The sequence below is a fragment of the Phaseolus vulgaris genome, chromosome 5 (assembly GCF_051622355.1).
Source record: "Phaseolus vulgaris cultivar YP4 chromosome 5, ASM5162235v1, whole genome shotgun sequence".
In the NCBI taxonomy this organism is placed as follows: domain Eukaryota; kingdom Viridiplantae; phylum Streptophyta; class Magnoliopsida; order Fabales; family Fabaceae; genus Phaseolus; species Phaseolus vulgaris.
Genome location: NC_143502.1, coordinates 39,641,878 through 39,666,234, shown reverse-complemented (window position 1 = coordinate 39,666,234; position 24,357 = coordinate 39,641,878). Strand labels below are relative to the sequence as shown.

Below are 24,357 nucleotides of genomic sequence, written 5' to 3'. Positions count from 1 at the left end.
TATATTTTACAATGCATTTTTTTAATATATAATTTGTATATATATTTTTTAATATATAATTTGTCATAAATAATAAGAAAAAAGAAATTTTTAATTTAAAAATGTAAAACCTAACTGCATATATCAAAATTATCTAAGAACTATGTCTTTGTCGTCTTCCGTGTATAACATATGGACGTCTAATGTAAACAATTTTTTCATTTGTGATGTCATGGGATAACTACAATGCACTCTCGATTTCGTTATATGCTGGAGTACATTCTAACACATGTCCACATTTAATCATGCGTTGTAGGATGTTGGCGATCCTCTTGAATATACCCTACATTCATTAAAATAACATTATATACTTAAAATATGAAAACAAATAATCATGGTAAAATAACAATAGATATGGTTCTGATTCAAGTGTTTTTGTGTGTAATCGTGTAACCGGTCACCAATGAGAATTAAAAAAATTGATCCCTTTTTTCATTAGCCGCCCCTTTACTTATTGGTCCAGATTTCCCAGGTAAAACAAAATTATCCCAAAACGATTTCTCATATTTTCAGGTAATTTTATTTAATTTTTGGAAACTTCGCTGAGGATGTAGAACGGTTACAACGAGTCATGAAAATGCAGGCCTTAGGATCAATCACCTATCGAGGGACGTCTTACCCATTCTCGGGTGTCTCCCAAAGTCACTTATCGAGCATCACATACCATTATGGACCTCTCCTTAAAGCCGACTTTGGCTAGGACGACATAGATACAAAACAAGATAAATTACTCACCCGAAGCATGCTCATGTTGTAACGTTGGTTGTGTCTCGTCATCTTCCAAACTATGCGGTCGACAATGAGGCATTACTGACAGTTGGTCTTCGTTTGCCTCAGGAAGTATGTACGAGTGTGACACTGGTATGAACCAATGCATGTATCTGATTGTACATACTGATGAATGTGAAACTAGTGCCACAGTAGTAATAAGGTGGTATGTAAAGTGCAACCATCAATAACAACCATTGCACCTCCTTAAAATGGTGGGAAAGGTCAAGGAACTGTCTACTCGTACCCAAATTGTTATAGAACACACTCTTATGTGAGCATGTCTCGAGCGAGATGTATCAAAAAAACATGGATATCGTTTCAAACGACCTATTAGGACGATGACCATCCTAAAGAGTTCAAATAACTCAAACATGGACAATGTTATATAACTGGACACGCATGACATTAATTGAGCATATATAGTGTTCTATATCATATAATATGAGATTCATATCCCTTCTTCCCAATGACAGTCTGTTCCCGATCTTTTCTACGATCTATCTTCAACTTGAGATGCACCACCTCTAATCCTAGGAATATCTTTTCCAATGTTAAATAATTCCGTTAGTAGTAAAAAAAATTAAAAATAAATATATTTTGAAATGCATAATCCAAAATGTATTAACAAATTTTTGTTTGTGCATTTTAGTATGTATTTCTAAAATACATTTTGGAATGCACAATCTAAAATGTACAAAAATCTTTAAATGTGTTATGGATTATACAATCTAAAAACGTCTCAAATCAACCATTTCTGAGTAAACCAACAACAATGATAACAAAGATAAATATACAAAAAAAAAAATGAACCTTTTCAAGTGGCAAAGCCTCTCTTACTCATACATGAGTAAGTTAGTAGAAAATGGGGGTGCAAGACGGAGGAAGAAGATGAAGTATGGAAGAAAGAAAAATGTAGGGTTGGTTTTTAAATCTAAATTGTGGGTAATTTTTACATTTCAAGACCTCCATGGGGTACATGTTTAAAAACATGGGGTGCAAAATGCAACAATTTTAAACAAATTGCAACAAAGATATTCATTCTCCCTGCACCATATCAATTATAACATATACCCAATCTGCTATTGGAAATAAAAAAAATGCCCTTCAAAAATAACGAAAATAACCTTAACTGAAAAGGTGTGCATAAAAATTAATTCCAAAACTCTTTGAATTTCCATACACATTTTTGAATTTTGAAAATTCTTATCTATAATGCATTTTCAATTTTGTATTCTGAATTTTTTGTCCAAATTTATTTTTTTAGTTTTTAATTATATTTATTATTCTGGATTTCAAATCCAAAATAAAGGTAATTTTGGAAATTTCGAAAGATGATAGGGTGGAGGTTAAAAGTAATATGGTGCAGGGAAGAAATTGCCTATTCTTCTTCCCTTTCTTTCTGGGCCTAGGAAGAGACGAGCCAGTGATCGTTGGCAAACTGTATCCACAGCTAGGGAGTTACGTTATGCACCCCACAATCTAAAAATTTCACCCCATAATATATGAAAATCTATTTTTATCCGTTTAAAATTATATTTCGGAATGTAAAATTTGGAATACAAAACATTTGTTCCAGAATGGAAAATCCATTACACACCAGATGTATTCTGGATTTTAAAAATGTTTTGATATTTTATTTGAATTCATTTTTGAACTTTCCAAACTAAAATCCACGCATGCAGTGTGGTTATGCCAGAATTTCCAACACACAGAGAAGAAACAAAGATTGCGACGGATGATCAAATCAATGTTTCTTGATACTACCTAGTCCCAAAGAAAATATAATTTCATGGATTTTGTGGATAGTGAAATGAGGGATCATATAAAAGGGCTTAACTAAATAACTACAAGGCAGCAGTAGTAGACCATGTTCACAAAACAAGGAGAAGGGTTGTGGTCTGACAAAATTGCATAACATAAACATTGCAGTAACATAAGATTACATTGCACTACAACATATTAGAAACTGGTCTAAACCAAAGAGTGACTATTTTTGAGGTTTCCTCCACAAGATCCCAATCTTCTTCAGCATGTTGCCATTTTTCTTGGTCTGAAAATCATCATCAAGTTCTTCACAGAAAGGTGAGTACTTATTCATTATAGAGTTATAGTTGTTGTCTAAAGACATTGATCTCTCAGTCAGCTTCCCATTGTTGCCTGCTGAGAGCATAGCAGCAGCTGCCTCTGCAGCCTTCCTCCATTGATCAGACTGTACCTTCAATCTTCTCAGTTCAGATTCTACAATTGAATTTGCTGCCTGAGATGCTTCCAGCTGCTCAGCTACCCTCTCCGCCTTTCGGTTGCTCCTTTCTGCATCTTCCATCACAATAGCAAGTTTCATAACAGCCTCACGTTCGGCAGCCTTAGCTGCCACAAGTTCTGCAGCAACTTCCTCCCCCACTTTACCACCGTGTGCAAACCTCTTACTGATCTCCAACTTCAGCATTTCATTCTCTTCAGATATGTTTTGCAGTGTTGTTTCCTTGTCCATTAGATCACCCTTTAACTCAGCCACACATTCATCTAGTTTTCGAAGCTCCTTTTTAAGTTCAACTTCTCTTTGGGATGAAATGCTCTTTCGAAGCTGCAAATTCAACTTCTCATTCTCCTCCACAATGCCCTGCAACTCAGTTTCCTTATCCAATAGGTTAGCCTTCAAATGTTCAATATCAGCGTTTTTTCTTTTCAATTCTACCTCTAGCTCGGATTCCCTCTGGCTTGATTCTGATTTTATGTGCTCAATCAGCTCATAGGCTTTTCTGAGCTTCACTGAACACTCATGTTCTTCCTGGTACTTAGTCTCGGCAGTCTCTATGGCAGACCTCAGAGAATAAATTTCTGCTTCCGTGCGATTAGGATCCTCACCCTTGTGTAATATCTCAGCTTTCAGCTCCATGATCCCATCATCTGCAACATTTATAGAATGGTTGCATTTGTTACGAATGAGGCCAAACTCAAGTTTACTGACTAGTGTCTCGAGTGAGTCCACCCGTGTTCTAGATTGGTCTAATTCCGAAGCAGCAGAGTTGTATCCATGCAAAGCTTTTGCAGCATCAGATCTAAGAAACTCGACAGTTCTTTTTGCAGCTTCAAGTTGTCGCAAAGTCTCATTGACCAAAGCTTGTGCCTGACCTGACTCTTTAGAATCCCTGAGTTGATTTTTCATGTTCTCCACAAGTGTAAGAGATTCTGCCAAGTTATCCTTCAAGTTTAGCAATTCCACGTCCGATGATTCTGCAATTTGGGTGGGTGCATTCTCACAATTAGCTACCAATTCAAGTTGAACCTTGAGCTGCTGAATTTCATCGATAGCAGAGGTCAGTGCAGCAGTGTTGTCTGAGAGCTTCCGTTGGGCAGCTTTGAGTTCGGATTGCCACGCCTTATCATGCTCTTCTATAGTTTTCTGAAGCTCAACAACACGAGCTTGTTCAGAAGCAGAGAACTTCAGAAACTGCTGTTGAGAATCTTCAAGTTTCACAGATACGGAAAATAGTTGTTTCTTGGACTCTTCAGCATCTTCCTGAGCTTGCTTCTTGGATAAGTCAGACAAACTGAGCTGGTTCCTCACAACCTTCAAATCCTCTTTGAGTTGAAAAATCTGAGATTCTAATTCAGATATTCTGCTAGGACGCTTCCTCTAAAACATCATAAGATTATAATTCTGAGACAAATTTCTAGCTGTTGGATATTTGTTACAAGAAATTATATAAAACAACAAGGATTACAAAAACCCACGCACAACAAAATAAGAAAACAATAGAGACCCAGAAGCAGTTTAATCTTTCACAAAGCTTGAGTATACAATGACATCAAATATGGTATATAGAACTAATGATAAGTTATTACATGGCAGTGAAGTAGCTTATTTTACCAACTCTCTTAATTTATTTGAATGCGCAGATGCTCGATAACAGAATCCTTCAAAAAGGTGACTTTAATATCTATCTAACAGATAACGTGTATTTGTACAGGAATTAAGTGCCCACACTGTTAGACGCCCCCATTATTATGTTCTCATTAGCTCTATCAGTATATTGTCCAAGAATATCACTAAAAATAAGAAGAGGTAAAATCAAAGCCAACTCTAATCACAAAACAAAAGCGCTTCTAGTAAGCATAAAACTTTAAAGATAAAGAAGGAAAGTAAAAACATATTTCCGTGCTTGTTACCTTCTCACAAAAGCACTTTCTACTCAAAAAAATTACATTGCTTTTGTTACAGAAATAAAAGAAGTGTCACATACCTCTGGAGCTGGACTTCTGGGTGATCTGCGTTCGGTGACTTTGGGACTTCTATTATCCTTTGAAATCCTGTGAGCTTGGTTTAATGAAGATGCAGTGTCTAGTGTAGCAGGCCTGAGTTGGCGTCCACCACGAGGGGACACTTTCTGAGGCACTTCAGAGGAGCTACTTCTGAAAACATAAAATCTAAGCGTAATGAATTATGATGATCATGGAAGCAAAAGAAGTTGCATTGGTATGTGGAAACGCACATCTCAGAACTCTAGCAATAAAGACCAGCAATAAACGCTTTGCTATATAAAGCAAAACCAATTTCTTCAATTCACACGGAAATCTGAACTTGCTACTTGCTAACACGTTAGAGAGATTCCTCTATGTGGTTTGAACATAGAGTAGAGTGGATTCTCCTAAATCCAAACCATAAGACAGATTTAAACAGACAAGTTCCTGAGTTAAGCCCGAAATTGCGTTTACTTTTGCTGTAATGAGTAATTGAGTAATAAATACGTGAGTAAACCTCCTTAAAGTTACAACCAAGTCTTGTCAGAAGTAACGTAAGTGTCATTAACCATATAATTAATTAATTCACCTTCAAAATTAATACTTTCTCCAAGCATTAAAATCCGTATTATGGTTATTGATTTACATGGTAATCACGATTCAGATTTTGAACTTTAAAATTCCTGCCGAAAATGTTATCCTTAATGTATATATAAGTTGTCAAACATATGTCATCGTACAATGAATGATCATTTGCGACGGAACAGTCTGATGCTTTTTTCTCCACCCAAAAAAATATGATAAAGTTGTTACATAACGTGACATTGTAGCCATTTGAAAAAGACAGTGTTGCAGAGAAATCAATTCCATTTAGAAAAAACAAAAACTTTTGCTCACAATATCAGTGATTATATAATTGTAACTGGGAATAAAAGCTCCGGGTCCAATCTTCCATTCCGCAGTTAGCGCCGCTTATATAAAACTCACTTGAAGAACAAATCATTAGTCTTTTGAAAAAAACAACAGAAATTAAACTCTCAGCAACAAAAGACCAACAAACATATTTAACGTCAGAAAGCCCCGGGCGTTATATTAAGGAATAAAATTAACTGAAAAAAAAAGACAAGCAAAAAAATTTAATATTCTTACTACCCAGATTGCAGAATGTTTCAACACCATAGCTAATAGCTCGATATGAAAATGACACGAAGTATGTGAGGAAATTTGTAAAAGTGGGGAGAGTTGAAAGTTGAATCGAAGAAGACAAATTGTGAATAGTTGAAAAGCATTTGCTTGCGCTGGTGCTAAGTTAGTAACCATGATGTGTGAACTTTTAGCTATACCCGTCAATTGGAACAGGGTTATATACAGTTTATGCATTAAAGCTTTACATCCATGAGCACATTATGTTCCAAATATAGTTGTTGACATTTGAATTTGAAAAGTATGAGAATTGAGAAATGGCATATCATAATCATAGCATTTAAACATCCCAATATAATTTTGAACAAGGAATGGCAATTGAACCTTACCTTGTCTTTGGGGTCTGCTGCATGGTTTAACTGCCTTGTGTTCCAGGAAAGTAAAAGGGGTTAATAATTAGGACCTTGCTACTTGAATGCTCCCTGACCCACAAGGACTATAACAGTTCAGAAAAATATCATTAACTGATGAGACAAGTGGGAATCCAATGTGAAGGTCAATGAAGTTGGGGGAAAATAAATAGGTTCATGCAGGATGAATGCACTCCTAATCATCATCACATATCAAGCCATAAATGCACAACAATTGCTTCCACCAAATTTCACTTTCTTTCATTTCAAAAAGTTACTCCTTTATTATTCCCTTTTAGACTACCTGAAGAAGTTTATCTAAACTTGAAGACATCACTTAAAAAATACTATCATGGCAGAGATTTACAAGCTTTTTGGTACTTGATATATTTGTATGAATGAACTCAGTCCTTAAAACACTGCTACTAGTATATTTGGGTGAAATGTGTGGAATTCAGTTTGCATTGTTGGAAAAGAATATTGATTCAAACATGTTATACACCAATTTAGTCACATGAAAACAATTCCCCAACCTAGTGTTACCTGTGTAAATTGACATTGTGATCATGCTCTAAAAGACAAAGTGTCTCTTTATTAGCTGATGATATGAATGACTAGATCTTTGGGTAAAAAAATCCCAGAAAATATTTAAGAGGCACGTTCTACTGACAGGACCCAGTTACAGACGCGGCCAAATCTTCATCTTGTAAACCACTAAGATACCTATTTTACCCATATATGAGTCAAATCCCATTCATGTACAATGGGCCTTTTTGTAATTGCAATGAAAAAAATATTCTTAACCTCCATATAGCCTTCAAAGAAGGGCATTCACAGTGACCATCCAATGACTTACACATTGACATTTTCCCATAATATTTTCAATGAGGAAGGAAATAGACATGAGCACTATCATAAATAGAAAAAATAGACATGATGATAATATAGTTTTTTACAACAATTTGGTGTGGCCAACTAGCATTGAACAGGGAAACACCAAAGTAGAAAAAAAGGGAAAATCACTTCATGAAAGGACTTTCATTTATTTAGAACAAAAGAAGATAACAAACAAGAAACAATCGACAACAAAAATAGGTTATGGAAGATTCATCATTTGAAATTAAAGAATGAGAGTGAAAGCAAGCTCTATTTATTAAGCATAATTAAAAAGGAAGAAACAGGCTCGGAATTAACTAACTAACAAAGAAAGAAAACAAACAAGTACATCATGGAACCCAATCCAACTCTTTCAATACTACAATCTCACATTCTAAAATGAAAAGGAACCAGATTTCACTATCTAATTCTACTGTTCAAAACAAACTTTTACCTCATTAATATTTAACTCAATTCCCCTTTGAAAAAGTATGTGCTAAAACATAAAGCAACAAAACCTTGCAGCTCCTAAACTTCGAAACAGAGAACCGCGTTAATGCCACTTTTAATGCTAGCATAACTTTCAAATTAAATAAACAGATGCAGCACTTTAAAGTGAAAAAGCAGTCAAAAAAGAAACATCATTGATAAACTTTTTATTTTTCCGGAAATTAAAAAAAAAAGATTTCACAATCTTGACAAGAACAAGGAGAAGGAGATGAAGAACTTGAAACCTGTAAGTTATAAGGAGAGTAATGAATCACAGTGATGTGGGAGGAGATCTTGTTTTCGAAAGTGTGTTACAGTGGCAATTAACCTGAACAAGAAGTAATCAGCAAGATAATGTTTATGCACTTATGTTAACATAATTACAATAATAAGCACTCTGACAAATTTCATGCGTTTTCCTGAAAAGAAAGGACAATGCAGAAGAAGAAACGACATAATAGGGTGAGTGATAGATACAAACCCAGCAAGAACCTGCGAACATATTAACTAAACGATGAATGTTTGTTGAGTGAGTGTTGGTATCTGGCACTGGTATGTGTCTGTTGTAAGCAATAAGAAGGAGCAGAGTTGAGGTGAAGTAGAGAAACGGCAATGGGTGCGTTAGAGGGGAGAAAGAACAGTTCTTTGACCATATCAGAACAGAACAGAACATACATGTATATTTGTCCTTTCACAACGTTAATTGCTTTCAAGTGGCACCTTGCGTCCGCTACTACCATTTTATTCAGAAAGAAGAAAATTTTATTTTATTCAGTTTCTTGAATATTCTTTTTATTGATGCTAAAGTATTTGTCAGGTGTTAGATGATTAATTTCGTTCAAAAAACTTATTAATTGCGTTTTTAATATTATTCTCTGTCACTTTTTTTTCATGAGACTTGATTTAGCATTTGATACCAATCAAGTAACACTTATACTAAATATATGAATAATATTCTTTTCACAAGACTCGAACTTGAGATACTAGTTATAACCAATCAAGTAACAAAGATATATGTGTAGTTAGAAAGGCTTTAAAACGAACAAAAATAGTTTCCCGAGGCGTGAGTAATCACTGTCCGTAAGGACTTATCCGTGGTGTATTCTGCAAGTCCCCTAGGATACAACAGGAACTTCCCGGTAATTTCCAAGGATTAGAACTAGCAAACAACTCTTTGAAAGGAGTATGAACCTAATATCTCAGAAAAATGAATAAAATATTATAATAAATGAAGAAAGAGAAAAATCAAAAGGTGGGAGGAAGAAGAAGTGATTCACGGTGGGTGAAGGAGATGAAGAGAATGGGTGAGAGATGTGTTTTCTGAAGAGGGGGAAAACGGTATTTATAGATGGAGAACCCCCAAGGGTGCCGCCTCTTCAAACCCTAGTGGGTTCAAGGTTGTTGCCGCAGAAGAGGGAAGATCAGCGTGAAGGAAGGAGTCAACCTCCCACTCCTCTCGTAACGATCTACAACGTTCAAAAATCCAGCAGTGCGGAGGCGCCCAACTTCCTATTCGTGCGGCCACGATCCAAGGTTGAAAGGGCAACGTTTGATTTTCAACTTGGAAACTGTCTCCACTTCACCCATGCTTCCGAGATTTCCTCCAACGGCACTATGAAGAAGTTAGGGTTTTTCTGCGCATCCTCTATTTCTATTTCTGCACTTTATTTTGCAATACATACTCTGTTTTTACAACAATCCCCCACATATTGCAAAAGATAAAACATAGAGATAAGAAGAAAAAAAATTGGGTTCATCTAAGGTGTAATGCATCAGAACTGGTATAGCAAGCTATATGAACCAGTCTTAGATTGATGAACTTAACACATAGTGTAGTTGGTATAGCAAGCTATATGAACCAAGACACTTAGTATGTGTTAGAGGTTTATCAATCACAATACACCCCCACATTACTTGTTGTTATCGCTGTGTTGCGCTACTAGGCCATGCGCGTGCCCAGTATTCATGAGTGCTATAGAAATCTTGCCAAGATCTCATGCAAGCGGCCTCACTTGACACTCATATAGGTGATTTCATCAAGTATATGCTGCAAATCATACACCACCCATAAGGGATATGAAAATCATTAAAACTTTGTAAATCGTTAAAACTCTTTTACCTCTGAATTTTAACCACAAAGTTTATCCTCTTGATAATGCAGTAACTAGCACTTTCACACACACCATAAGAATGGACAAAATAGATTTTAAATCAATATCTGTGCTAGCAGAACTAACAAGTGACTTGTTTTTACCCATATGAACCTTATTCATGGGATCTCTAATCACAAAGGTTGGGTTTCCATCACTTGTTTGTTTGCAAGTGGCTTAAGACCCATTCCCCTCGATGTTTCTAAAATCATTTTTCTCCCTAGGGGTTTTGTCAGAGGATCTGCCAGATTCCGTTCTGACTTGACATAGTCAATAGAAATCATTCCACTCTTTAACAGCTGTTTCACCAAATTATGTCTCAATTGTATATGTCTATTCTTTCCATTGTAGCTTTTATTTTTAGCTATAGCTATTGCCGATTGGCAATCACAATGCATTGATACAGATGGGGTTGGTTTCATTCCTAAAGGAATGTTTGCTAAGAAGTTTTTCAACCACTCAGCTTCACTACCAGCCATTTCTAGAGCAACAAACTCAGATTCCATTGTTGATCTTGCAATAATAGTTTGCCTGGTTGATCTCCATGTAACTGCACCACCCCCAAGTGTAAATACATAACCACTAGTGGATTTTGTCTCATCTGAATCAGAGATCCAGTTAGCATCATTGTACCCTTCTAGCACAGCGGGAAATCCACTATATTCAATGGCATAATCCATTGTACCTCTCAAGTATTTCATGAGTCTCGCAAGTGCTTCCCAATGATCCTGACTAGGACATTGAGTGTATCTACTCAATCTACCTACTGCATAAGCAATATCTGGTCTAGAAAAGCTCATTAAATGCAATAAGCTCCCAATTATCTGGGCATACTGAGTTTGAGAAATAGATTCTTCTCTGTTCTTCTTTAATTTAGAGTTAGCATCATAAGGGGTACTCACTGACTTAAAGTCATAGTAACCAAACTTCTTTAGAAGTTTCTCGGTGTATTTTTCTTGGGATAGTAATATACTATCTCCCTTCCTTATGATTTTAACTCCTAGAATCACACTTGTTTCACCCATGTCTTTCATCTCAAACTTAGATCCAAGAAACAATTTTGTTTGAAAAACTATATCATTGCATGTACCAAAAATTAACATGTCATCCACATACAAACATATAATGACATATTCACCATTTTCAGATCTAGAGTACACACATTTATCAGCATCATTGGTAGAAAAACCTTCACAAAGTAAAACATTATCAAGTTTTTCATGCCATTGTTTTGGTGCTTGTTTCAATCCATACAAAGATTTTAAAAGTTTGCATACTTTTTCCTTTTGACCTGGAACTACACATCCTTCAGGTTGAGTCATATAAATTTCCTCTTCTAATTCACCATTCAAAAAGGCTGTTTTAACATCCATTTGGTGAATTACTAACTTATGGATAGATGCTAAGGCTAGCAATACACGGGTAGAGGAAATCCTAGTAACAGGTGCAAAAGTATCAAAGTAATCTATGTTATGTTTTTTAGTAAACCCTTTAGCTACTAATCTTGCCTTATATTTCTCTATGGATCCATCAGGATGGTACTTCTTCTTAAAGATCCACTTACAACCAATGGGTTTTGCTCCTTTAGGCAGATCTACTAAGGTCCACGTATTATTTTTCTTAATTGATTCAAGCTCAGTTTTAATGGCCTTATCCCAATGTTTAACATCAGAAGCACTAGTAGCTTCTACAAAACTTATTGGATCATTCTCAACTAGATAAGTATAAAAGTCATCTCCAAAAGATGTTTCCTTTCTCTGTCTTTTACTTCTTCTAACATCCTCACTCAAGGTATCACTAACACTATCTATAGGTTGTTCAGAAGTACCACTACTCTTTAGCGGAAAGATGTGTTCAAAGAACTCAGCGTTTTTTGTCTCTACTATAGTGTTGCGTTCAATTATATCACTATTAAGAACTAGAAACCTATAGGCAGCATTATGTTCTGCATATCCTAAGAACATACAATCAGATGTTTTAGAGCCTATTTTCCTTTTCTTAGGTAACATCACTTTAGCTAAACTCCCCCACACTCTTAGGTATTTCAGATTAGGTTGATAACCTTTCCACAACTCATAGGGTGTTTTACCAGTTTTCCTATGTGGTATCCTATTTTGTAAAAAACACGCAGTAAGCAGAGATTCACCCCATAAATTATCAGGAGCATTAGAACTAATAAGCATGGTATTCATCATTTCTTTAAGAGTCCTATTTTTCCTTTCAGCTACTCCATTAGACTCAGGTGAATATGGTGGGGTTACTTCATGAATAATACCTTCTTTTACACAATAGTCATTAAATAAAACATATTCACCACCTCTATCTGATTAATTCTCTTAATTTTCTTATTAAGTTGATTTTCTACTTCCGCTTTATAAGTTAAAAACATGTCGAAATCTTCATCCTTATGTTTAATTAAATACACTTTGGTGTATCTAGAAAAATCATCTATAAAGGTTACAAAATAATTTTTACCACCTCTAGACATGGTTTGTTTTAAATCAGCAAGGTCGGTATGAATTAAACCAAGAATTTCAGTTTGACGTTCTACAGAGTGACATGTTTTCTTCGTTATTTTAGATTCTACGCATACATCACATTTACTACTTTGTTTGTCATGCATGTTGATTAATCCTAGTCGTTGCAATTTTATAACATACGAAGAATTCACATGTCCTAATCTAGCATGCCATATATCATACGAGTCAACAATATAAGCAGAAGATTTAGATTCATTCATAATTTCAGAAATGTTTAATACAAAAAGGCCTTGATCACAATATCCCATTCCCACAAAAACATTGTTTTTTGTCATAACAATCTTGTCAGATTCAAATGACACTTTAACCCCAACTTTGCTTAGTAATGCCACAGAGACCAAATTAACTCTAATTGATGGCACATGTAGCACATCATTCAAAGCTAGAGTTTTACCAGATGTGAGCTTCAGAAGAACTTTTCCTTTTCCTAGGACAGGAGTTGTCCTGGAGTCACCGAGATATACTTATTCTTCTCCATCCCCCACACTTGTGTAGGAGGTGAACACATTTCTGTTTGCACAGATGTGTCTGGTAGCCCCAGAGTCTACCACCCATTTGCTCACATTTGTCACAAGGTTTACTTGTGAAATGACTGCCACAATAGTATCTTCCCCTTCGGCTAGATTTGCCTTAGGAGGATAGTCGTTTTTAGCCCTATGTCTGCACTGAGGTGTATGATGGCCTGACTTTCCACAGACAAAACAATTACCTTTTTTCTTGAAAGTGGGGTTAGTACCACTGGGACGAGAGAATTTGTAATTAGGTTTCTTTTTGTGATCAAATTTTTTCTCGTACCTTTTTGGAGCTGGTTTGTCTTCTGTCACGTTTGCTTTGGCAGACAAAGCTTTGGCCTTTGCAGCAGCGCACTCTTTCTTGTTTGTGTCTTCAATGATGATGTGGGTGATCAAATTTGATAGAGACATCTGTTTCTGTCTGTGCTTCAGTTGTTGTTTGTAATCCGTCCAAGACTGCGGAAGCTTTTCGATCAAGAGTTCGGACACGAATTCATCTGGCAATTTTATGCTTTCAGTTTTGATATCTTCAATCAGCTTGTGATATTTGTTTATTTGGATTTTGATGTCTTTGCCTTCGATCATCTCCCAGCGGTAGTATTTTGCAATTACGAACCTTTGTCTGACAATGTCTTCGGCAGTATATTTGAGGATAAGAGAATCCCAAATATCTTTTGCATTCTTATAAGAAGCATAAACATCGAACAGATCGTTAGATAACACACTGAGTAAAGTGTGACGACATACCTTATTCGCATGGATCCAGTCGTCAACTTGTTTCGCAGCCGTGGTTGAGTCGGGTTTGGCAATTGTAAGTGCATAAGCAACTCCGCACATGTCCAATAGGGTGGACACGCGTTCTTGCCAACGTCGGAAGTTCTGACCGGTGAAGACTTCAATTTTGGAGACGTCTGGAAAAGGTTTCGCAAAAATGGTTTGCATTGCGGAAACAACATTTGATGTTTCCGGAGCAGTGTTGTCGTTGTTGTTCGGATTTTCAGCCATAAGTCCTTACGATTGTAGTTAGAAAGGCTTTAAAACGAACAAAAATAGTTTCCCGAGGCGTGAGTAATCACTGTCCGTAAGGACTTATCCGCGGTGTATTCCGCATGTCCCCCAGGATACAACAGGAACTTCCCGATAATTTCCGAGGATCAGAACTAGCAAGCAACTCTTTGAAAGGAGTATGAACCTAATATCTCAGAAAAATGAATAAAATATTATAATAAATGAAGAAAGAGAAAAATCAAAAGGTGGGAGGAAGAAGAAGTGATTCACGGTGGGTGAAGAAGATGAAGAGAATGGGTGAGAGATGTGTTTTCTGAAGAGGGGGAAAGCGGTATTTATAGATGGAGAACCCCCAAGGGTGCCACCTCTTCAAACCCTAGTGGGTTCAAGGTTGTCGCCGCAGAAGAGGGAAGACCAGCGTGAAGGAAGGAGTCAACCTCCCACTCCTCTCGTAACGATCTACAACGTTCAAAAATCCAGCAGTGCGGAGGCGCCCAACTTCCGATTCGTGCGGCCACGATCCAAGGTTGAAAGGGCAACGTTTGATTTTCAACTTGGAAACTGTCTCCACTTCACCCATGCTTCCGAGATTTCCTCCAACGGCACTATGAAGAAGTTAGGATTTTTCTGCGCATCCTCTATTTCTGTTTCTGCACTTTATTTTGCAATACATACTCTGTTTTTACAATAATATGTTGGTATTTGGTTATTGTTGTCCCTCGAAAAGTATCATGTATACAAGCCTACTAAGTATATTGTAGTACTGTAAACAGTAACATAAAGCATACTTACATTGTTTTGCTAGTAGTTTAAATACAAATTATTTATAAATTCTAATCAATCTTCAAAAGTGGAAAGAGTGGCTACATCTATTCTTGATACCAATCCCCATTTATAAATAAAAAGGAAAGACTCAAGATCATATATAACTTCACAACTTTCTTCTTCTTCTGATTATTTTAGGGTATGTTTGGATTGGCAATGGATGTCTAAGGATTTTAAGGAGTGAATGTATGAGGATTTGAAATATTGGATGTATGAGGATGTGAGAAGAAAATGTGAAGAAAGTGAGGTTGTTTGGATTGGAATATATTAGAGCGAATATATGAGGAAAGTTTATGGAAGTTTGTGAGTGATGAAATGGTTGTGAGAAAAATTTTGATTTTTTTTTAAAAGTGTAAAATGTAAGTTTACAAATTTATCATTATCTTTAAAAATATTTGAATAATAAAATATGAAATATTTTTGTGTAAATTTGAGTTAATTAAAAATTTGTAAATTATTTTCAATACTTATGAATAGTTGTTTTTTTTAAAAAAAAAACATGAGTTTCTTATTTTTTTTAAACATGAAATTTTTTCATAAAATAATAAGTTTGTAAATGATGTGATTAATTTTTTTAACTAATAAAATATTAAATTTACAAATTTATTCTTATATTTTAAAAATTAATTAATTAATTTATATATTTATTATTAATTAAATAATAATAATATATTAAAATTAATTAATAATAATAATTAATTAATTTATATATTTATTTAAAATTAAATATTATGTTATATTAATAAAATTTATAAATTAACTTTTAAATTGGTATTTAATTAATTAATAAGATTTTATTTAGATTCTAAAGCTATATTAATTTAAAAATTATTTTAAATTATTTTAAAATTAAAAATTATTTTAAATACTAATAATTTTTTAGTTTATAAAATAATATATAATTTAATCTTGTGATTAATTATTTTTTATTTTTAAAATTTGTTTTTATTTAATAATTGTTTTTAGTGTATGGCATGAGAAATCTAAATTTATAATGAATAGATGATGGAGGTGTTGTAATTGAAGATTTAAACTTGATGAAGGAGATGTGGTGAACAAGAAAAGGAACTCGAAATAAAGAAGTGAGATAAATTTAATAGTTTTTCTGAAATGTGGCTACAATGGCTAAGGCAAGAGAAAAATATTTCTATAGTAAAATATCTAAGATCTGCTGTTGAATTTAAAATTGGTAAATGGTTGTAAGTAATAATAATAAAAAAAAACAATGTCACCATTGATAATGAAATTTTCATAACAAGTCAAAGTTTCATTATTGGTAACTTGTAAAGTTAAATACATGGCTTCTTGTTATTTAACAAGTCAAATAAGTTATTATCAACTCTTAGTTGAAATGATCATTTTGTCAAAACATACTTTATAAGAATAATAATAATGTTATATAATCTAAAATATATATAAATTTTTTGAAGGTATTATTTTATTGCTTTTTTGAGAAGTGATGATGTGAAAATGTAAAAACTAATTAAAAATAAATAAATTAGTTTACTACTTCGCAACCATTACGGTAATAGCCTTAATTAGTTTCAATGATTTTAGTATCAAGAAAGGCATTAGATAACTGTCATTACTAGATTTTGTGTCAAGTGATAACGACAGTTAAGAATAATTCTATTTTAAAAAATTTATACAATTTCAGGATTTCATGTAACAATGAATCTTCCAACCAAAATATATAAGTGTACAATTTTAATTTTTTATATTTTCTTTATGTTAATCGAGTCTCTTAAATATCTCAATTTTATGATTTATTTCATTTTAAAAATGGAATTATACAAGATATAAAATTCTATAATCTTGATATTTAAGAAGTCAACTAATATAGTTAAAAATTGAGAAATTAAAATTACACATTTACGCGTTTAAAACAATAAAAAAACGAAATTAAACCTTAAATATATGTTTTATTAATTTTGTGGATATATTTTGATGTTTTGGAGGAAAGATATAAGGTCAAGTTCATATAAAAAATAATTAGTTTATGAAAAATCATTTTATATTCTCAATTAATCACGAACTATCGTGTGTATATTTATTGTCACTTAATCATAATTTTATATCAATAATTTATAATTAAATAACAATATAAAACTGTTCTATATCACTGTATTACCATTCAATTGTTTCACATTTTGGTTTTGTGATAATAATACAAAATCAACATTTCAGTTATATATATATATATATATAAAAGTTTAACTATAGATTTCTAAGAACACATTCATTATAATTAATAATTGTAATCAATTACTGTGGATTTTTTTAATTGTTAGTCATACTGTCAAATTATAAATATTACAAAGGATCACTTTCATTTGAATTTGTCCATCGTTTTGTTACTGGTACGATTACTATTATCAATTATGTATGAGAATATTTTCTAAGAAATTACTTAAACCCTAAAAAAAATACTCTCACCTAACAACCAACTCTAATAATATAATAGTATCTATTTTGCAGCATACGAAATCACCAATTTGTATATACCTTTGTTTTTCTATAGTAAATAATATACATACATACATATATATATATATATATATATATATATATATATATATATATAAAGGAAGTAAAGAAAAAAAGTGAAAGATAAATAAATGATACAATTATCTAATTCAAAAATATAATTGAGATCAAGATAAACTTAATTTACCCGTTGCAATTCTAAACAGTACTTAACCATTAACCTCAGCCAAATTAATATTAATATAGATTTATGAATTATTTTTGGTTGAATGTTTCTCAATAAGTTAATATAGACTAGGTTAAATAAATATTTTACAACACGTTATTAAGTTAATATATCTTGTATACAAAATTGTGAGAAAATATTAAGAAACGGTTTACCATTATAATTACGAGTTAAGAAGTAATTAAGAAATGTATGTGGTTGTTAACAATTATTCATGTGAACACGTAAAAGACAGTATAAAAGTGGAAGAGAATCATAAAGAACAGTGAAGAAGAAATTAGAGAAGAGAAAGAAGTTAAAGGATGAGAAGAAGCAACAACTTGATCGGTTTACTAAACTTCTTCACTCTGGTGTTGTCAGTTCCAATTCTGGGAGGTGGGATATGGCTGAGCACCAGATCCAACGGCACAGAATGCCTGAAGTTCCTTCAGTTGCCATTGATCATCATAGCAGTGATCATGATGGTGACTGCCTTAGCTGGTTTAATCGGGGCCTGTTACCGGAACACGTTACTGATGGCCCTATACCTGGTTGCCATGATCTTCATAATGTTGGTGTTCCTCGGATTCATCATCTTCGCCTACGCTGCGACGGCTAAGGGTTCAGGGAAGGTGACAGAGAACCGCGCTTACTTGGAGTATTACCTACAGGATTACCAGGGTTGGTTGAAGGAACGCGTGGCAAGTGATGAATACTGGACAAAAATAAGCTCTTGTGTTCGGGAATCTAAGCTTTGTCACAAACTTGGTAGAACCATTCATGGCGTCCCTGAAAATGCTGATACCTTCTACTTAAGAAATCTCTCACCTATTCAGGTTTCTTCTTCTTCTTCTTCTTCTTTCTTCTTCTTCTTTCTTCTTCGTGTCTTTACGTTCTGCATAATTATTTGAGATGTATTATTTCTACGTAATTAGGTTAATTTCTATTCGTAAAAAGTTTATATATATCTTTATAATAACTATTTTCTTTACCTTTATATCATATAACTAATATAACTTTATGCTCTCTTTTTCATTTATTTCTTATTTACAAGCAGGTATAGTTTTCGAAATATATATTTTGTGAACAATCAAAAGGTAATTTTGTTTTTATTTCAAGGTATGTTTTTTCTAATGAATGTATATAAAAACAATAAAATAATTAAATAAAAAAACTATCTCAATTTGGACAACAAGGTGATTAAAATATTAATTCATATTGGGTGTGACTGCTGAATATTAATTAAAATGTGTCATCCACCCATATTTTTAAATACCCCATAAGAAGGCCATAAATAAAGATTTTTCCTATATACTTTGAATCAGTCTATGTACTGGGGCATATCAGTTGCTACTTTCTAAAACATGTTAAATTCAAATTCAAATCTATTTGACATTGTTGAAGTTATTAGAACTTGACCAGACTCTTTGATTCACTCAATTTTAGAAATATGAAATTTATAAGAATGTATTTTTTGTCGTTTGTTCTTTAGTTAATGGTGTTGATTAGTTAAAATTAGACTTTTACTTTAATATTGTGGATTATTAAGATGTAACTTTAATTTTAATTGCTTATAAAATTCCTAAAAAATATTTTTTCCATTTATGTAATGGAAGAAAAAAAACCATTTAAAGTTTTGAAGCATGTAACGTTTGCTCTGAACTAGCAAATGAAGCCAATTTCTTATTTGAGTTGGGCTTTTCGGCCTGACCCACCGTCGAATTTATAGGCAGTTTCTTCCTCCACCTCCATATTTTCCCTGCACCTCCATAAATCTTTCGATTCTAAAATTATCCTTGAGCAAAAAGGTGGTGCAAGATTTTTTTTTTTTTTAATTTTCGTATTGTATAATCCGTAATATTTTTAAATTCTAAAATTTGAAATATAATTTTATATTTTAAATTTTAGTGTTTGAAATATATTTGATATATTTTAAATTTTAAAATTCAGAATACAAAATTGTATTATGAATTTCAAGTTTTGAAAGATATTTTTTGGATTCAAAAATAATTTAAAATACTTAGAATTTGAAATAACAAACTCAGAAGTACATTTTAAATTCTAGAATTCTGAATTTGAACCCAAAAAATATAATTTTTAGAATTTAAAATATAAAATTGTATTATAAAATATATAATTAAAAAATTTAGAATTAAAAAAAATAAATAAAAGAAATAGGAGTGTCAATAAAAAAAATAAGAAAAGAGCAAAGTTATAATTTCTATGGAGATTAAAAAGAAAGCATGGAGATGCTAGAAGAAATTGCCGAATTTCTAAAATTGGTTTTATAACTGTCTCTTTTAAAAGAAGACACTTTTTTCATACAGAATATAAAGTAAAAAATGATTTAATTGACTAATCGGTAAAATATTATAATTTTTAAATTTATTATATTAATATATTATATGCCTTTGATATTAATATTTTTAGTTTTCTTAATAATAGTTAAATTTGATTTTAACTTTTTAATTAATATATTTTTTGTATCAAAATATTTTATGAAATTTACTTTTTAGTTCCTATATATATATATATATTATTAATTTTAGTCTCTTCATGGCTATTTGTCGACGTTTTTAGTCTTTATTGTCTAACCATGTAGGCTACTAGTGTAACATATAATAGAAATATTTTTTTATTCATTTTAGCCCCTTAACTATTATTCATAGTTGCTATTAATAATTCTTGTTAATTATTATCATTAAGAATGACGTAACATCCATAATAACTATCAACTTAATATTATAGTTATGAGATCAAATATTGATGATTTAAGATATATTTTAATTAAAAATAACAATGTTTTAATGATAAAAAAATTGTCCATGTGCATGATTAGGAGACAATTACGCAACAAGGGTGAAAAATTCTTTTAGTTCATAACAAATTACGCTAAATTAATCATGGATTTCTAATTTAAGTTTGTCGTTAGCGAAAAATTGTTCATCCCTTAGAAAAATTATAGTTAAATTGTAAAATTCTCACTGAGATATACACATTGTTTTTTAGTTTTCCCCCAACAAGGATTAAGTTTTAATTCATATTTTTATTTATTTCCTCTTACTACAACTCAGGTTGTGATATGTTATAGTTGCAAGAATTATATTATTTTAATAATCGGATATGTCTATTATCGATTGTTATAATCAAAATAAGTTTTTGCTCTAACGAATTTGTCAAAAAATATTTTTAAATACTTAGTTTTATTTCGGATAAAGAATTTTTTATAATAAATAATTAAATATTTTTTCTCTCTATTTATATGCGAAATTGATTTTTCTTCTTAATTATTTTAAACTTATCAAGTATTTGTAATAAATAAATTATTAAAATGTTAATATATTTTACGTGAATATTATAATATAATTAATGTTAAAAAAAATATTTTTTAAAATATTAATAATAATTTATTTCAATAGTTTCTTTATTATAAATATAAAAGATATAAGATTTCGACTAGAAAAAAAAAATCAATTTGGTATTAAAAACCAAAAAACCATATTTGATCATATCATAAATAATAAAAAAGATATATATATATATATATATATAAAAGTTGAAAGAGAGAAAAAAAATGTTATTTTGAATGAGGAAAAAAAGAAAGAGAATCCTAAATATTATTTTAGTATATAATTTAATGCTGGCAAAAGTGAGTTTATGGAGGCTCAACGACATGACAATAGAGTTGTTGCTAGTCTTCCTCACAAAGTTTCCAGCTTTTATAATGAATTGACCAATTTCCTACCATATCATCTCAACTTGTTTTGCTTTAATTGATGGATAAATGCACAAACAACTTTTTTTTAAAAATTTATCATTTTATGATTTAATTGTTATTAAAAAGAGGCTTAAAGTCTAACTCATCCCATGAAAATGATTCATAAAGTTAAGGTTCGCACCCATTTATATACAATGAAATGTCTTCGTCTCTAGTCGATGTGAGATCTTCAACACACTTCATCACGCCGAAAGTGATCTCATGCGTGGGATAACATATGATAGGTGGTCCGATAACGGCCCGATAGCGGGTGGTTTGATAAACCCAACAAATACTCGCTAGGATAGGTTTGAAATGACTCTGATACCATATTACAAGGTGGACTTTAAGCCTAACTCAACCTCATAAAACCGGCTCATAAGATTGAGATTTGCACCAATTTATATACAATGAAATATCCTAATCTCTAGTCGACGTAGAATCTCCAACACAATTATTGAAATATGTTTAGAAGACATGTCACAGCAATTAGATTAATTTGAGAATGAGTAAATTCATTTTATATAATTTTGTGTTTGATTGAAGTCTGGATGCTGCAAGCCCCCAACAGAGTGTGGTTTCAAATATGAGAACGAGACCGTGTGGAGATCAGAAGGAGGAGTTGTGGGAACCAACACAGACTGCAGTAGGTGGAGTAATGACCAAAACTTGCTCTGCTATGAATGTGACTCTTGCAAGGCTGGTGTGTTGGCTACACTAAAAAAAAGTTGGAGGAAGGTCTCTGTGATCAATATTGTTGTCTTAGTTGTTCTTTTCCTTGTTAACTTAGTTGCTTATGCAGCCTATAAGAACAACCTCAAGATAGATAACTGTCAACCCTGCGGTGAAACAAAGATCACAAAGTTACGACCAACCTAGTATAAATTCTTATGTTACTTTTATGTTTTTGTGTTATGAACTTGTTATCTTCAATTTTGGTTCATCTCGAATGGTTGTATGTATCATATGTGTTTGATGTATTGTCACTCTAGTTGTATCAGTATAATTTCAGTCCCTCCTTAAAAAATTTCACTTCATTTTGGAATTTGTTGGAACTAAGCATCATTTATAACTTTTTAAATTGAAAGAATAGAAAAAAAATTTGGTTGCTAATTAGATATCAATTTATAAACTATTTATTAATAATAAAAATTAATTTAGAAACTAATAATTTTTTTAATTTTTAAAATATTTTTAATTTAGTTATTATAGCAATTAATTATTTTTTGTTTTTAAAATTAATTTTTATTTGATTTTTTTTTTAGTGAAAATAATTTGATTGAAGATTGAATTTATATTATTATATCATAAATGTAGTTTTTGCAAATATCTCGAATACACTAGATACAAATAACAAACACCAAAATTAAAATTTGTTTTTATTTTTGTTGAATGAAACACTCATGTTCAATGAAGTATGTTTTAAATAAAAACAAATCTCGAAAAGGAATTACTTATATACGTTAAAAAAAAAGTCTTAGACGAAAAAATTACAGTTTTAATAAAAAATGAAGAAAATGTCTATTTTTATAATAAAATAGTTTTCAAATGTATTACATTTGACTTATATATTTTTTATAGAATTTACAAATTAAAATGGTGAGTCCAAAATGAGTTATATTGTTTAGGATAATTACAAATCTTTTTTCTCTTGTCGATAATTGAAAGTTATCTTGCTAAACTATGTGAAACTATAGGTCTCATCTGAATAAAATAAATAGTTAGTTTTAAACGAAAAATTCGACAAGTAACTAAAAACACAAACACAAGAAAACCATGAGTGCATTAGAGAATGTCCAAGTGATTATAAGTTGAAGTTCCATACTTGTTTTTTTAGGATAAATGACATAAGTAATAATATACAAATAATTATCCTTTTCAAAATTTATTATAGTTAAAAATATATTTGAAAATATAACAAAAACACGTTGAAGTTATTAGTTCTTATATTTAATATTTCATATGTTTGTTCGCAGAAAGACCAAAGGGGTATAAAAAAGTTATCTTCAAAACTTTGTTGTTCTCTCATCAAATATATGGAAGAATTACAAGAAAAGTGAGAAACCAAAATTTAAAAAAAAATATATAAAATAAAAGATTTTGATTATCAATTACTAGCGTATCCACATTTTTATTTTTTCATTCTATTTATGTTTAATATTAAAACTCGAATAAACAATTTTATAACTAATACATCTATATTATCAATATAAATTTATAGTACATTATGAATAAAAAATATCATTATCATTATGTATATCCGTATATAGTATTCATATTTATTGAAATGAAGTATAAACTTATGTGTATTTGTATTTTTTAAACACCAATTTGTGTATATGCATATGTTCTAAAAAGAAGAAAACACTCATTTGAAATGTTATGATTTTACAATAATGAATTCTTCTTGGAAGACTAAATAAAAATTAATATTCCAGATGTCTTTCATCTTTCTTGACATTAAAAAAGAAATAAAATTATTCTTAATAAATATCTTTATTAATTAAATTATAAAGATGATTAAGTAAATTTATATTACTGAAGTAGAAAACATAATTTACCTTTAAATGATCCTTTGTAATTCTACATAAAACAGGTCATCCATAATTTTTTAAGTTTTTAAAAATTATAAATTTTATTTATTATTTTATTACATGCATACTCTTATCAAAATTTTAAAAAAATGACCTTATTATCATTGCTAAGTATTATAATGTTTTTTTAAACTAAATTCAGGTTGAATAAATTATGGGACTGAAAGAGAATACCTGAGAAACCTAACCGAACCACTGATTGGATCAAGTTGAGAAAACTATTGAGTAAATATTTGTAAGCCAAAATTATACCTTCACTAATTATAAGGTTGCGTTGTGACTTAAATTTACACAATTTCAAATCATGAC

The 24,357-nt window shown here is 31.5% G+C and overlaps 2 protein-coding genes across 12 annotated transcripts; one reads left to right on the top strand and one right to left on the bottom strand.

Annotated features, from left to right (window-relative positions):
* Positions 1-2,604: 2,604 nt before the first annotated feature.
* Positions 2,605-8,773, bottom strand: LOC137835760 (interactor of constitutive active ROPs 2, chloroplastic). 11 transcript variants are annotated; one of them, XM_090302514.1, is made up of 6 exons: positions 8,452-8,773; positions 8,216-8,298; positions 7,936-8,014; positions 6,585-6,691; positions 5,055-5,223; positions 2,605-4,447 (listed from the first exon to the last, which is right to left on the bottom strand). In XM_090302514.1, the coding sequence occupies exons 4-6, from the start codon at positions 6,605-6,607 to the stop codon at positions 2,798-2,800; spliced, it is 1,842 nt and encodes a 613-aa protein (XP_090158640.1). In that variant the 5' UTR covers positions 6,608-6,691; positions 7,936-8,014; positions 8,216-8,298; positions 8,452-8,773; the 3' UTR covers positions 2,605-2,797. The 11 variants fall into 11 exon arrangements, with proteins under 11 accessions (XP_090158640.1, XP_090158641.1, XP_090158639.1 ...); XM_090302515.1 differs by having other exon boundaries at positions 6,585-6,677; XM_090302513.1 differs by having other exon boundaries at positions 7,936-8,009.
* Positions 8,774-18,007: 9,234 nt separating this feature from the next.
* Positions 18,008-22,488, top strand: LOC137834536 (tetraspanin-3). Its single transcript, XM_068642562.2, has 2 exons — positions 18,008-18,533; positions 22,001-22,488. The coding sequence occupies exons 1-2, from the start codon at positions 18,021-18,023 to the stop codon at positions 22,331-22,333; spliced, it is 846 nt and encodes a 281-aa protein (XP_068498663.2). The 5' UTR covers positions 18,008-18,020; the 3' UTR covers positions 22,334-22,488.
* Positions 22,489-24,357: the final 1,869 nt, after the last annotated feature.